This window comes from Pagrus pagrus (genome assembly GCF_965226575.1).
Source record: "Pagrus pagrus genome assembly, chromosome: 2".
NCBI lineage: Eukaryota > Metazoa > Chordata > Actinopteri > Spariformes > Sparidae > Pagrus > Pagrus pagrus.
In genome coordinates, this window is record NC_140186.1 from 4,020,193 (window position 1) to 4,036,013 (window position 15,821).

The following is a 15,821-nucleotide window of genomic DNA, read 5'->3' on the forward strand; positions in this document are numbered from 1 at the left end:
TGCACTTTATAAGGCAGGAAATGAATAAAATCTCAGACTTGTATCCAGAGAGTGATCCAGTATGCGTGCTACTTGGAATACAAAGCAGCTTTTTCACTGATAAATATTAAAGGAAATGTTTTTAAAATGCTAACACTCTGTGCATGGTCTAAACTTCTGACGTGGATAACACACAACACACAGTGGCATAAGGTAATAAATTAATATGTTTCTCTAGATTACGACTAGATAATGTATGTCATAGAACAAGGGAGCCTTTACGTCCGACACTGGAATACACATTGTGTGTAATGTGATGTAATACCTGAGTCTCTTTCTCACTCTGTGTTGTTGTGTTCTGGAAAATTAATAAATATATATTAAAAACACACCAACGTCTGTGATTGGAAGCATGATGTGTATGCAAAGAGTCTAATGTGGGTCACATATTTTTTTATATTGTATTTTTGTGCATCTGGCCCCGACACGTCATGAGAAACATGACGGTTCATTTATTTACAAGAGGTAATTGATGTGTTCATGGCCTGAGGAAGAACGAGATGTCTTTGAGTGATTTTGCAGAAAGTTTAGAAGCTGATACCTTTTGTGGTGTTTCTGTTTTGAGTAATTGAAAAATTGCAAGTCAGCACTGACAACACTCCACGGTGGCAATGGCTGCCATCCAGGAATGTGGATGTAAACGTGTCCAACACCTGCCCGACTCGCCTCACTTGGCACCCTCAGATTTCTACCACTTACCCTTGATGAAGAAAGAGCTCAGCGGTCGTTGCTCTGGACCGCTTTCTGGAGGTTGGAGATGCCTATTTTTTTTTTTTTAAAAAGGGATCTGTCTGCTCCTTCAAGATGTAGTTGAAGTTGAAGTTGACTCCTTTTACCTCAGGCCGTGAATGTAACAATCACCCTCTGTGAGAAGATATAGACAGAAATTCAGAGGTCTGGAACAAAGTGAGAAAACACAGCAAATAGTTACGAGTGCATCGTGTTTCTGCTCAGAGCTGTTGAATAAGTCAAAATAACTATATTTAACATCGTGTGCAAGTCAAAGTCATGAAAGTCATGATGTATTAATGGTGAGAACTCTGGTACATTATAATGATTTTTATAATGTGACTCTGATTTGAAGTTGAACTACTCCTCTTTAATAAAAACACACAGTGAACTATTAGTTATTGCATTCAGAGGCACATGGAGGCCAACTCATCTGCTCGACTTTTTGGCCCCACATCCCATTTCCTCCACTGGAACAGCACCCTCGGGGGCACTGTATCATGTTTTACTGCACATTTGGCAACCATAGAGAATCCTTTATCATATTTTACCCACCACAGGGTCATTTAAGAGTGCCTAGTTGTCATGAAGTTGTACTGCAGATGTGCAGATTTATGTCTGTGGGCTGTATACGTCCTACTCTCGAGGAAGACATCCTCCTACTTGGTCTGCTGTATCCACCTTTTTGTTTTTAAAACGCTCTGTTTTGTAAATATTTGGACATTGTGTACACAAAGAGTTAAGTGCAGTTCATTGTTTCAGTCTGTGTATCAATTCCTGCCATTTTACTGCAAACGCAGCCAGCGATTACACATCACTGCATGGACGTTACCACGGCAACTAATCTTATACAGATGTGTGCTAGTAACTCTTCTTTTGCCCCAACAAGCCAGTATTTTTCCCCTTTTGTTGTTCAGCTTCATTTTAACCGTCTTCAACCTGGTGTTTTTTATTTTGTTCTACTGGAATGGAAATTATTTACTTTTTCCAACTTTTACAAGCTTGAAAATGAAAAAAACAAAGGAGATGCAGTTGGATAATAAACTGTGGTGGTACGTGGTGTTTATATGTATATTGTTCAAGTGTCATGGATCAGCATAACTGTGTTTAAATGTGTGAAACAGCTGAATAACTGATCATCAGACTCTGATTGATGAAGTGTCACTGGAGACTTGTCTGTGAAGTGCGCATGCGCGAAGGGGAGAACGCGGAAGAAGGCATCATGTCGATAGAGGACCCATTTTTCGTCGTGAAGGGGTAAGAAATTAATAAAATTAAGACCTAAAACTCGGCTGTACATCGAGATAAGTCAAGAGAGTACATGTTTAACAGCAGAAGTGGACAGCGAGTTGTTGTTTTCCCCTCAGGACAAAGTTACACAAGCGAAGTTAGCCAGACGGCTAGCTGTGGCTAACTAGCATCAGCGCTGCTAGCTTACGTGGTTGGTCAGTGTGTTGATGTTTGTTTTCAGGGCTAACAAGACCGAGAAACCTGTGTTGTTTGTGTTTGTTTCATCTGGCTTTCACTGCAAACAGCTGAGCTGCGTCTCGACTCTGCTGTCAGGCAGTTTACAAGCCGCTGCGAAGTTAAGAGAGGGATGCGAAATGTAGCTCCTGTGTTTGTTGTGGTTAAAACTGAGGGGTGTAGCTGCTGGGTTTCAGCCTGAAGAACAGCCAGGTGTCTCAAGGGTGAAGTCAGTTAGCTAACGCTGTCTGTGCTGGTAATGTTGTCCTGTTAATGTGCTTGTGTGTCCAGGGAGGTGCAGAAGGCCCTCTCTCGTGCCCGGAGCCTGTTTGATAGATGGGAGGAGCTGCTGCAGGATGGGACACAGGTGAGCAGCCCTCCACCACCTCAACAACATCACTGCAGAACATCACTGTCGGACTCAAAAAAGTTATATATAGATGGATATTCTTACCAATGACTTCCTTATACGTAACACACACCAGAAACTAAAGGGTAGGGTCTAAAGCCCAGGTCTACGGTGGCCGAGAAAGCTCAATTCTCATTCAGTAAATCTGGAAATAAACATCACAGCAAACTGAAACACGAGAGAATAAGAAGACGACTTATTGGCCAATTTTATTTATTTACCCCACAATCACAATCACATTGCCTCAGTGGGCTTTACAATCCATACAGCGACATCCTCTGTCCTCAGACCCACGATCAAGTGAAGGAAAACATGCCATATTATGAAAAAAACCTTTTCACAGGGAAAAAAAGATGAGCGAAATCTCACGAAGAGCCACGGAGGAGGGATCCGTCTCCCAGGACAGACAGACATGCACATGACTGTCTGATGTCTGATACAAAAACACATGATGCAAATACAGAATCATGAAAAATTGTCAACAACACAACAAAAGTTTCTGGGAGACGCTAAAAACGGTTGAACACGACTTGTCAGATGTGCAGGAAAATGTGCGAATAATCTTTATTGTAGCTTTGAAAATTCTGATTGCTTGTTTCCTGTATTCTTGTAGATATCTTCTATATAGAAAGCATTTACCTCCTGCTAATTAATGTGTTCATCAGTTTTAATGTCCTTCAGAAACATTTATTTCTTGTAACTTATTTCTGTTTTGTTCCGTACAGCCTGCAGCATTTCTGTTTTTGCGTATTTTTGATGAGTGTGCAGTGTGTTTCTCTGTGAGGCATATCTGCTGTCAAACTGGTTAACATTTAATTTATTGTGTACTTCATTTGCTCGTGTTATGTCTACTTGCATGTACAGTACTTTCTCAAAAATGCAGTGCTTTGAGGGCCCGTGGCAGCCAAGTAGGTCAGCCTCGGCGTAAACAATTATGTCACGGTCTGATCACAAGTGGGGAAACTTCTAAATATAGTCGTTAATTCATTTAAAATGCACTTTGGACTCACTGGGATTATAATTTTTAAACTACATGCAGATGTATTCAAATGCAGATGCTTCTGTGAATGAAGGGAAAGACTGTCGAGTCAACGGTGCATAATGTACATTACAATAAATCTCCCAAACTCTAACAGCCTTTTAAACAAATGCATATCAGCAACCTGCTGCGCTGAAAGCTTTCTCTGTGTTCCACACATGTTTCTGGTAGATGATGCAGGTGTTTATCAATTAATGATCACTTCATTTGTTGTGTGGATAAAGGAGTGGACACACTTATCTGCTTTTGTTCAGTTTCAAATCTGTTTTTGAATTTTAATCTCTACTAGAAACCTTCTGGAACAAATGTTTATCACATTGTGGCATCTACATGAAAACACTAAACTAATACTGTCAGAAAAACCTTAAAAAATGTTTCTTATTCGTTGTGCCGCTGGATTCCTACAGTTATCGTCACAACTATTTAAAACAATTAGTTATATAATGATGTTCTGAATTTATCTCAAAACATCTGTTTTTAATTTAGTTTTCCGTCTTCGTGTAAATAACCCATTTTCTGAGGCTGCTGCCTGTGTTAATTACCGGATGAGAACACAGTATTACTGCAATACAATAGTGTGCTTTGTCAACAAATCTCGAAGCATATTGTTGGTATTTTATCTGCCTCGTTAAATATATTGTGCAAATATACACTTCAGTACACTTCCTTACTGCAGCGGTTTAAGTCCTCGGTGTCTGACATCATGCATCCTGACGTTAGGACGGTGCTCATCGCCTGGTTTCAGACCTTTACCTCCCACATGCCACATTTGTAGTGAGCGCCACGTTGTAGAATTTCTTAGTGGGAGTGAAAACCTGCTCGCACAGAGTCTGAGTACAGTGTTTATATCTTTAGACATAGTAAGTGAGCGTCTGTTGGTTTCTGTGTTCTCAGGTAAGTCGTGACGAGCTGGACTGGAGCACCAACGAACTGAGGAACTGTCTGAGGGCCATAGACTGGGACCTGGAGGACCTCAGCGAGACCATCAGTATCCTTTAACAGAAGGAAAAATCTCTTTCCCTCATCCTCACAACTCGTATCTTCACATGACCGCCACAGTATTTTTAAAACAAACAGATCCTTTGTTTCCCAGCCTCACCCTCTTTCCACTCGTTCTGAAGACCAGAGACATTTTTACCTACATGATGATAAACATCAGAATTATAAAAAGACCCTCTCAGTTGTCAGGAAAATCAGAAATTTGTTTTTAAAGAGCAGAGTCTAAAGGCAGAAGAGGGAACGCGACCTGCATCCACTCAGTGATTGAACCTCTTACTGTGACTCATGACTGGTTATTATATTTTATATCAGAGGATGCTGAATGTGTTTGATGGGAGAGCCTCTAACAAATAAAGCTGCTTCACCAGGGTTTTAATAAAGAAATTAGTGGATGATGGAGCCTCGAGTAGTTTGAAAATTTAAAAAGTTTCCTTGTGACTTCAAATGACAGAGAAAGTGTGGGGGTTTTGTACGCTTTCAAAGTGAACACGACAATATCCTGTTAACCTCTTTTCTTTTTTTGGTGTTTTATTTCTAAAACCACCTGAAGTCCTGTAAGCTTTTGTTTATGAATCCATTAAAGATGGTCTGAAGGTGCTGCAGAGTTTTTAACAGTTAGCATGAGGAGGGTCAGACAAGTTTGTGAGTCCGTTTGGTCTTTAACTGGCTCAGATATCGTGGAGTCGAACCCGGGGAAGTTCAAACTGGGCGACAATGAACTTCAGGAGAGGAGAGACTTTGTGGAGCGAACCAGGAAATCTGTCCAGGTAAACTCAACCTCAACCATATTATCTTTTTAAACACGTTTTTCTAGCATGTCGTGTTATTAATCTCTATATTTGCAGCATCCTAACTCTTTTTGGGACAGTAAACATGTCAAATTTTATAAATAGTAACTAATATAGGTTACATGTTTGTCACCTGTGTGGAAAGTCCCCAGACTTCCTTCACAAATCATTGAATTTTTGTTCTGGTTGAGTCAGGGGAAGCATAATAAATGTTGTGAACGCTCTCTATGACAAATTCCTAATTATTTGGCGCTTCTTGTAAATTCGGCAAATGTTATACACAACATTTTTTCCTTCTTTGTGTAATAATGTCGGTTTCTACGGGTGTACACCAGTAACGTACGGGTTTATTTGCATATAGTGCGGGGAAGAGTGATCCAAACATAAATGGTCATGTCAAGACACACGTTAATGCCAGGTGTAAATATATTTTTACACAATATCCCAAATGTCAAGGATACTGTATGTTTGTGCCAATTTATAATAAACAGTGTTGAATGTTAGCGCTCAGCACATATTTTGATCCTCATTGTTCAATGAAAGGATCCTTAAATCCTTTGTTTTCTTCAGATATAACAGATACCACCTGACATATCGTCGTCACAGATCGTGTGTGTTTTGTTTTGAATGGTGTTAGCCGTGGTTACCAGTGGTCATGTTGGAGCAGAAACACTTACACAAACATTGCCTGGGAGGCCTCTGTTGTGTTTTGGCAACTGAAGTGTTTCTAATAAAGCCCACAGACTGAGCAGGTCAGACAAAGTCAAACATCCGTCAGAGCAGCGGCTCCCACAACTAAAAAGCCCAGAATAACTTCTGTGTTTTCACTGAGTTTTATCGTAAAGAGATGCGATATCGATTATCCATCGGCGCCTGTCTGCTCGTTTTACCTGCACCGCAGCTGTTCGGCTCCTGACTGAATTGAATCAATGACCACGCTGTATGCACAGTGGAAAATATGAGTCAGATACCAGCAGACGAGTCTTGCAGGCAAAGGTACCATCTTTAAATAGAGCCGAAGAGAACTGAGTCATCTGAGCCAAAGAAAGGAGCTTTACTGAGGGGGAACAGAAGTGCTTCTGACATTTTGATTTGCCCAGCTGCCAAGCAGAGAGTGTAATTAATGGAGCTGTCGGCACTGAGCCGGGCTTTTAAAGTCATTTCTGCTACAATTGTGAAACATTGTGGGAGAGAGGTCAAGTTTTCTTGTGTTTTTGTGTGCAGGAGATGAAGGATCAGCTGTCCAGCCCTTCTGCTGTGGCTCAGGCAGAGAAGAAGAACAGACAGGTGGGTGGACGTTTAAACACACGATGAGCATGTGAACAATATAAACACTTAACTGGGTGAAATGTAATGAACTACAGATACACGGACTGAATGATGTAACTCTCAGAAATGTGAGGTTGTCAGCAGCGATGGGTGGATGAAGCCTTAATGAAGCTTCAGCGCTTCCTTTAATGTAAGTGCTGAAGCTTCAGGGCTTCAAACTCAGCGAACACAGTGACATCTGGTGGCTTCTAACATTTACAGCAGCCCTTTGAGACTGGCACGATGTTACCCTGCTAACATCTGGCTTTTGTCTTCAATGGGAAAGAGTACAATCAGCCTTCATTCAAAGGTCAAATGGCTGTTTGGCTGTTTGGCTCCACCTTCAATTTTGTCATGGAAACACAACACCCGGGTGGACACACACTGATTTTCGCCCTTTTTCAGGGGTGATGCTATGACACACGTTGAAGTTGAGGATACGGGTGTGTAGTTTTTCTTTATAAAGAGAGACTGAGGAAAAAATATATTAAAAAAGTAACCACTGTCACCGGCCTCCATGCTGCTTTCTACTGCTCCCTTTGTTCTCGTGATTTCATGACGTTGAACATGACACACACAAAAACTAAACAAAACAAAGGCATATTGTCTCCTGCAGTCAATGTCTATATTAGCGGGTTAATCCACAATAGGAAATCTACATAAACGCACTAATTTTGGTGTAAAAATAAGTTTTTAGTCTCACATGTCTGCAACAAAAGCCCAAGAAACCTACATGTTATTAATCTGTATGATTTTGTTTAAATGTTATGCTTTAAGTATAGATGTTATTGTGCAATATGTTAGAATAAAGTAATTATGTGTTGTCCATAAGCCTAAATATAAAATACACCTGCTGACATGAAACTTCAATGTACAGTTTGGTGTAGTTTAATCCGAGTGCTGCTGTGGGCTCATGTTTTTAAACTTCATGGTTGATTTTTATGTGACGCCAAAACTTGATATCACGAGTAAATGTTTTATAAATGTTACTTATATTTATGTCTTCTTTGTGTCTTGTGTGTCTCTCTGTCCAGGCTCTGCTGACTTCATCAGGCCAGGACAGGTCAACAGGACTTGAGGCTCACATGGTGTCTGCAAACTCCAGATACATCGAGGAGCAGCAGGAACAACAGCAGGTAGAAATACACAAGAAAAAGAGGAAACTGATGGGCGACAGGAAGCAGCGAACAAAGGAGCGGGGAAAAGGAAGAAGGGAGAAGTCTTGTTCATCCGTTTAATATTCTCTATTTATACTCTTGACTTCAATTTCTCTTTAAAATTAAGTGTAAAGAAAAGTGAGCAGGACTAGTTTCCTCCTGTAAAGTCCCTCCACATTCTTCATGTGCATCGTCAGACATTTTAAATTGAGTTCAGTGTGACTTTATTTGCAGTTACACATGATTTCATGTAAAAGGAGACTTCATGAACTCCAATATGAGAGCCTCCTCACCGTCACACAGAAGCTTAAAAAATGTTGCGATGTTTGTTTTTTACGAGGTTATGTTAACAGATGAGGAGACGGATTTAATCAAAGCGTCACGTTACATGAAGAGAAGGTGAGCACGGAGAGCGCAGGACTCCCGCTGCAGCGCTTTTAATAAAGACGAGGTAGACGAGGAGATCTTTACCCGCCTTACAAAGCTTCAAGCTGTGAATGAAAATGAAATCTACGTGTAAAAGGTTATTTTCAGAGTCAGAGTATGAGCTGTCGGTTTCTGTTTCCTGTGGTGTTGAACGGTGAAACTCTTTCTTCACACATCCTGTGTCAGGTCGTCGGTTTTTAGTAGGAAGTGAATGAAAAAACGCGCTTGTTCACACCTTTGATTAGCGATGGAGGAGTAGACGTGTGCTCCTGTGGAGTTTCACCAGATCCTCCAACAGTATTTGTGACTCTCTGACGTGATTTATAATCAATAAACAGGCAAATTCAATGTTAACAGACATGAATGTTTGTGTGTGTGTGTGTGTGTGTGTGTGTGTGCAGCTGATCATGCAGGAGCAGGACGAGCAGCTGGAGTTGGTGTCAGGCAGCATCAGAGTCCTCAAAGACATGTCGGGACGCATCGGGGACGAGCTGGACGAGCAGGCTGTGTGAGTGTAGACGATGCGTTGTTGTACTTTTACTTGACTGACTGTAAATAACACATTATTAGCAGCTACAGATCTCCTCAAGATGACTTCAGAATATATCATTTCTCAGGTCAAGAAGACTTTTCTTCTGTCTGACCTTGTGAGAAAGTGAAATGTGATGTGTTTTTTTCTTTTACTTTGACATCTTTTTTTAAACATCAAGTTCAGTCACGCTTTGGTGTCAGTCCCTCGTAGAGCTGAAACAATTAGTGGATTAGTCAGTGGACAAAAACCTTGAAAGAAAATTGTTTTTATAATGAATTTAGTCAGTTTTTGATAAAAATTGACAATCACTTCCTGGTGTCCAGCCTCTTAATTGTGAGCATTTGTAGCTTTTCTTTGTCTTACGTGATAGTAAAGTGAATATCTTCGGACGGACCAAGCTTTGTGAAGACGTCACTTTGGGCTTCAGGAAATCATTCACGAAAAATTGTGATTTTTCTCTGTTTTCTCGCGGATAAATTAAAAACAAACATCGTCCCTTACCATCAAATACAAAATGTATCTATCAGCCCCTGAGAGGTGAAGTCCCTCATGCCTCCTGTTTGTATTGTGCCATGAATAACAGGTACGATGTTTGTCAACTTTAGAAGATAATTTTGCAAGTCAAGAAAGTCAAACTTCGTCAAACCATTTAGTTTTGTGGGAGGCCGTTCATCTCACATGATGCATGTCGCCAACACCAACATGGCCGTCACCTCGGCACTAAAACTTAGGGTTTTGGGAATCCATTTTGGTGAGTGTTAAATGAGACGATACCTGGGTGTGTTGTCTTTATAATTACATATTGTCACAGTCTTACACCAACAGTTTCACAACAAACTGTGACTTTCTCAAGATGAACCATTATTTTTGAATTCATGGCAAAATGATTTGCCTCTCATCGTCCACTATCGTACGTATCTTTTCTAAAACAACATCGCATGGTGGTCCAACAGAAGAGAAGAACTTCACCTCTCTGCTCTCTTCTAGGAGTTATCAGAAAGGATTCTGGGAAACGTTACGACATCATTAACGAAAAGAAAGCAGTTAGAGCGTTTGAATCCCTTTACTGCTCAGTAACAAGAGTTTTAACGGCCAAGTCTGAGTACGCCACGTGTTTGCAGCCAAGGGGTGCTCTCATTTATTTATTTGTTTATTTATTTTTTATGCCGGTTTAATTAAATACTGTGAATGTTTCTCCGGCGACCACAACACGTGTGGTAGAACTGAACATTCCCACCAGCACCACCCTCCCACACAGTTCTTATCGCTGCTCTTTTATCTGATCTGAGTTGGATTCGTCTGAATGTTTCCCGTGACTGTCCAGGATCGAGACGTGTTTAGTCAACAGAAGGGTGATTAAAACAAGTGTGGCACACGTCTTCAGGAAGTAGAGCGACGATTATTTTTCTCTCCTTTCGCGTCAACAACACTGACTAAAACACCCCCGATGGAAACACGCGGGGCTCGTCGGGAGAAACGCAGCCGGCAACGTAAGCAAACTATAACACCTTTTAATCATCTGTACACAGTGACTCGCAGGACGTCACGGTACCGTCACGATCCTGTCATCTTCAGAGCAGTTTTGATTTTTAATGACTCCTTCAGCTTCCCTGTAGCTCCACCCGCAGGACAGTCATCACATTTTTAGCCACACTGCTGCTTTATTAAAAGCAAAATTGTCCGTGTATCTCTTTTAAACCCATACTTTAATACTGTGGCCTTCAAGAGTTCCAGCTATCTTTTATTTAGAAGTTTGTTTTTCTACATCATTCAGACACCCAGATTAAATGTCTTCCTGTCTCGATATCGTGCAGCGCTTAAAATGTCCCGCAGCAGCCAAGGACACTTGGACCCGATTACAATGACTGGTTTTAGTGGCTTAAATGAGTGTGAATAATGTTTCCACACGAGTGTTTGGTGCTTCTGCTGACGTTTTTGTCCTCCTGTTGTTCAGTATGTTGGGGGACTTTGGAGACGAGATGGACCAGACGTCGTCCCGCATGGACTCGGTCTTAAAGAAGCTGGAGAAGGTGTCGCACATGACCAGCAGTAAGTGTACAGACACACACACACACACAGAAACATTTTTGTAATTACTGCTAATCGTAATTTGTAATAATGAGAATCTGACTTCTTGCAATACAGACGTGTTGAGAGGAGCCTGATTAGCGTGAGTCTTCAAACCAACCAGCGTCTGTCAGAGCGAAACCAAAACCAGTTACTTCCTTTTCTGCTGAAGCGGAAATTTCCAGTTTCTGTTCAGGACTGTGATGCGTCAGGTTTCCACTGGTGGATATAATTAGCATCAATCAATTAATCAATCAAACCTAATTTATATAGCACCTTTCAAACAAACCAAATTGCATTTCAAAGTGCCTAAAAAGTGATTGAAAAAACATTTAGAGACGCGCCAACGGTGGTCGAAATAATAAAAGATAAATACGAGCAATAAAAATAATGATGAATAAAATACTGTCTGTAAAAATGTATTGAAATGAAATAAACAAACAAAGAGCATAAAATATACAAAAAAGTGAAAGTTCCTTGTAGTAACTAAGACAGTTTCAACATGCCTCATATCTCTGAATGTAGGTGACGTATATCATTTGACGACTTGGGAAAAATGCTTATTCTCCTTTTTCTTTGCCAGTAATTAAGTGAGAACATTAATTCTGCTCTGAGGTGTGTTTATACATATATAACAGACACCAGAGGCAGCAGCTGGTTCAGTTAGCTTAGCGTTAAGAAGCTAAAATGTCGGAACTATTCCTTAAATATTATCAAACACCTTCCCTTTAAAACAATCAGACACGGTTGCCTGGACAACAACAATCAATACTTAATTAATGATCTTAGTCAGTGATGTCAGCCTGACTGTGTGTGTGTTGTGTCTCTCTGTCCTTCAGGTCGCAGACAGTGGTGTGCTATCGGCGTGCTGGTCGCCATCATGATCGTCGTCCTCATCCTCTTCTTCGCCCTCTGATCCCAGTTGACCTCTGACCTCCCGACTGAGTTCAGCGACTCCTCCCCGTTAGGACGGACAGATGGATCGATACATGGATGGATGGACGGACCTTCCCCCTCCCTTTTCTTCACACTGAGGAGAAACTGGCGACCTGCAGAGAGAAGTCAGGATATTAATCCTCCTCCTCTCTGCTTTTAATCATTCAAGTGAAAAAAAAACAAAAAAACCTGCTGGTGTCTGTCGGCGGAGGAGCTTAACACGTGGAAACCCCCGGAGGTGTTACGGATTTCAAACTGGTGCATTTCGGTTATTGTTGTTGAAAATGGTACTGAATGTGAGAGTCGGGACAGGAAGCTGCTGCTGTCAGGTTAAAAGAGCAAATCAGTTCAACGTCATTTCATGTCTGTCAGCGTGTACGTCAGGGTTTGTAATCTACACCCGACAAGTGGCAGAATAATCTTTTCTGTTGATAAATAATAATAATAAGTAATCAACACATCTTCACTTTAAAACTACAAAACAGTCTCGTTTTTGTCATCATTACTTTTAGTCTCGCATTGTGCTGGAGAAAAATCTGGCTGCACCAGTTTCTTCATCTCGGACGGCGCTAAACTCGGGATGCAGCCTCTGCACAAAAGTGCCAGGAGGCGACTTGGCATTGAAATGGCTAAATCCCAGTAAAAGAAACGGCAACAACTGCTCGCGTGTTTATTTTCGTACCGGTTACGACCAGGTTAGTGTAGCGTGTGATTTCCAGCGTGCAGGTTGTTGGCTCGGAGGCGGTAGTCGCCGTTTCCCATAGAGAAGGAGATTTTTGGATAACAGGAGGGAGGGAGAGTGCCATCTGAAAATAGGCGCCCGATGTGACTCAGACTAACTCCACGATGAACCACAAACTTATTGATAAACTGTTTTGTAAGTAAAAAGGTTTTCAAAATGCTTTATAGGAGAGAAAGGAGTGTTTTTGTAAAGAAAATGTAACATGAAATCAGTTTGGGTGGTGAGATCTGATTCCTGGCAGTAAGCAGCCAAAAAGTTGTTTTAAAAATGGATTTATTAACTGTTGAATCAAGAGAAGAATGCAGTTATTTGTGTTTTAAGCTTACAGGAGCAGCGTGGGAGGGAGGAGATGGGGGAGGAGGGGTTTTCAGTGTTGCCTTAAATATATTTTTATATTGTGAAAAGTGCAGTATGTTTCTGTGCCTACATGTGAATCAGGGAGGGAAATGAACACCGAGTATTAGTCATCGGTTAAATCAGGAGAATGGGCAGTTAAAGTCTGCAGGTTTTTTCCTTCCAGCACCGACGACGACAGCTGCTGATTTCACCGATGAACTCGTCCTCTGAAATCAGCTGCTGTGATGTCTGTGATCAAAACAAACATGTAGACTCATCCATCTCTGATTCTAGATGCCTGTTTTTGATTTTCTGCTGCGGCGGCCAGAAATAACGGTTTCATTTCCCTGCCCCTGATCGTGATGCGTCGCGGTGAGGTGAGGTGAAGTCAGGTCCTCAGCCCAGACAACCGCCTTCGCGCCGCTGCAGGCGGTTGAGCACACGATTGGCTGAGGCTTTGTTACTCTCACTGGGTGATGATGAGAGAGAAGCTTGGCTCCGAGCGAATGGGTTCGCCTGTTTTATTGAAAAAGCTTTAGCTAATGAGAGGATGAACAGTTGCTGGGCAGGATGTCTCCACACGCAGCCCAGAGTCGGGCTCACAGCTCCCTCTGCTGGAGGCTGTGGGTCATGCTGCTTTCTTTGTGTCATGTCAGGTAACGCTGCCCACGCTAGGGTGTGTTCCAGTGCTGTACTGATGATATACAGTATACTATAATGCTTTAAACGTGTGTGTGTAAATGGACTTTATTCCTGTATAAATCCAGATTGAATCTTATTTTTTAATCCTGTGTGATCCAGATTTCTTTTCACGTTTGTGTTTCGTCGCCCAGTTGCGGAGGAAATAATGAATTCAGTAGTTAGATGAGATTTTTCTTCGGAGACATTTCCCCGAGTCAGAGGTCAGACGTCCAGGATGCTTCACTGCCAGAGCCTCTTCTAATCCTTTTCTCTCAGCAGTTCATCACGTATGCTTTTTTTAATGTGCTTCTGCGTATGCAAGCCGTCGTTCCTTAACTGCTTCAGTGGGGAGTATTAACTGAATACGTGGAAAAACCTCTGCGAGCACAAATGAAGTCATGAGTCACTGTAAGACCTCAGTACAGCATGTGAAGGTAACGGCTTCTTGAAACACTTGAAGAGGAGTTTTCTGTTGTTCAGGCTCTTCAGTGCTTTTCTGTTTGGATTTGACTGAACAGGATTTTACAGATCTGATACTGTAACGTCACATCTGTGTGTGAGAGTGTCAGAAGCCATGTTTCCACCGCAGCGACTGAGAACGTTTGTGGGAGTGTTTCCACAGCAGGGATCTAAATTAATTACCCCGCAAAAAGTCCTTGATTGTGGGGTCGTACTTTCCAAAAGTACGGTAACTTTGGGAGGCTGATTTTTGACAGGTCGTGTACTTTTTTATTTCAGGCGCTTGTGTAGCTACGAAACTGGAATTTCTAGCTTTGATACCTTGAAAAATATCAATACCTTAAAAAAATTTAATTCCATGGGGTAAAATTGACAACATTGGGGGCATAAAATATCTAAAGTTAAGTTACAAAGACGCATCTAAGTTAATTTACTTCTGGAGGAGGTGGGACTATGTGAGCACTGCAGTGGTGCATGACTTCCTGTTGTAGGAAGGCCAGCAAAAGAAAAAACAGCTTAAAAAATGAGTATACAGAAGCCGGAGTTGCAGAAGAAAGCGTACGACAGATGGACCGACATTCAATGTTGTTACAAAGATGGTGTGAAAACAGCCGCTGCTTCTTCGTACGTCAGCAGACTCATTTTCTAAACGCAGACAACAACAGACTGAAGGAACCTTTAGTTTCCATAAAGGCAGTCCCTGGGACTAAACGTTTCAGGTACTTTTGGTGGAAACGTGGCTTTGCTAGGGAGCTCATTCTTTTTTTGGCTTGATCTGGGTCTGAAGGAAGACATTTGAAATTTCAAACTTTTTCAGGAGCATATTTCAATACAGCTTATAGCTCAACACCTGCCAACATCAGAGCTGTAAGATGAGTAAGTTTAAGATTACGTCAGTCGTTGACTTTTGGTAAAATCGTGCAAACCTGTGAGCTGACCTCTAAATGGTTCAAAACTGTTAATGAAACTAAACGTCTCCTTTAATTCGAAGTGCCACTGATCAGAGAGCAGCTTCTGGCCGGAGAGTTTGTCCTTTGAATGTATCCAAACTTATTCCTGAAAGACTTGTGTTATTGTAACATGATATTAAAGGTAAGGAGGGAGATAATTGTGTAATATACTGTCTGCCATCGTGCCGTATGATGCTAAAAGAAAGGGTGACGGCAGCGACTGATCGTTGCTTTTCATTTCACTGCTCTGCTATAAGATATCTGAAGTATTAGCTTTCACACACTACATGTAGAATGAAGGTCACGATGCTTTGACGAAAACAAAACACGAAATCTGCATAAAGTGAAGTGAAAATTATTGTTTTCTTACTGGTTGCTGGAGATTTATGAAACGGTTCAGTGAGGTTTGGAGTTTCATTAAACTTGTTCAACATGAAGCTGTTCTGGTGATTTTTTTTAAACATGAATAAAAGTATCTGTTCAGAGCTGATGCAGTTCCCTCGCTGTGTTTGTTTGAAGTCAGTATTTTTGGCTCCAGTTCCCTCTGTGATTTGTACTTTAGGTAAAAGCTTTCATCAAATTGCAGACGCCACAGGAGCGAGGTTTAATCGAGAGGCACTCTTCAAAAATGGAAACATCATCGCATCCTATTCTGAGAGCGGGACCATCATGTGAAATTACATTTACTTTAGCTGTAATGAGCAGAACGCCAGTCCCCCGGTGGCTTCAGGGAACCGAGCAGGAGCTGTGAAAATCAGCA

The 15,821-nt window shown here is 41.4% G+C and overlaps 1 protein-coding gene across 1 annotated transcript; it reads left to right on the plus strand.

Moving 5' to 3' along the window:
* Window positions 1-1,722: 1,722 nt before the first annotated feature.
* stx10 (syntaxin 10) lies at window positions 1,723-15,498 on the plus strand. The gene is made up of 10 exons (XM_084345722.1): window positions 1,723-1,820; window positions 1,928-2,025; window positions 2,524-2,599; window positions 4,575-4,668; window positions 5,352-5,446; window positions 6,692-6,754; window positions 7,810-7,911; window positions 8,760-8,866; window positions 10,845-10,939; window positions 11,797-15,498. Exons 2-10 carry the CDS (start codon window positions 1,958-1,960, stop codon window positions 11,871-11,873), a joined length of 777 nt encoding a protein of 258 aa, XP_084201848.1. The 5' UTR covers window positions 1,723-1,820; window positions 1,928-1,957; the 3' UTR covers window positions 11,874-15,498.
* The last annotated feature ends 323 nt before the right edge of the window (window positions 15,499-15,821 follow it).

Bases quoted from the DNA above. Each gene is read 5' to 3' on its own strand.
- stx10 (XM_084345722.1), top strand. From the start codon at position 1,958: ATGCGCGAAGGGGAGAACGCGGAAGAAGGCATCATGTCGATAGAGGAC. The intron at 4,669-5,351 runs GTATCCTTTAAC...TAACTGGCTCAG, and splicing joins GGACCTCAGCGAGACCATCA to ATATCGTGGAGTCGAACCCG. The intron at 5,447-6,691 runs GTAAACTCAACC...TTTTGTGTGCAG, and splicing joins GAACCAGGAAATCTGTCCAG to GAGATGAAGGATCAGCTGTC.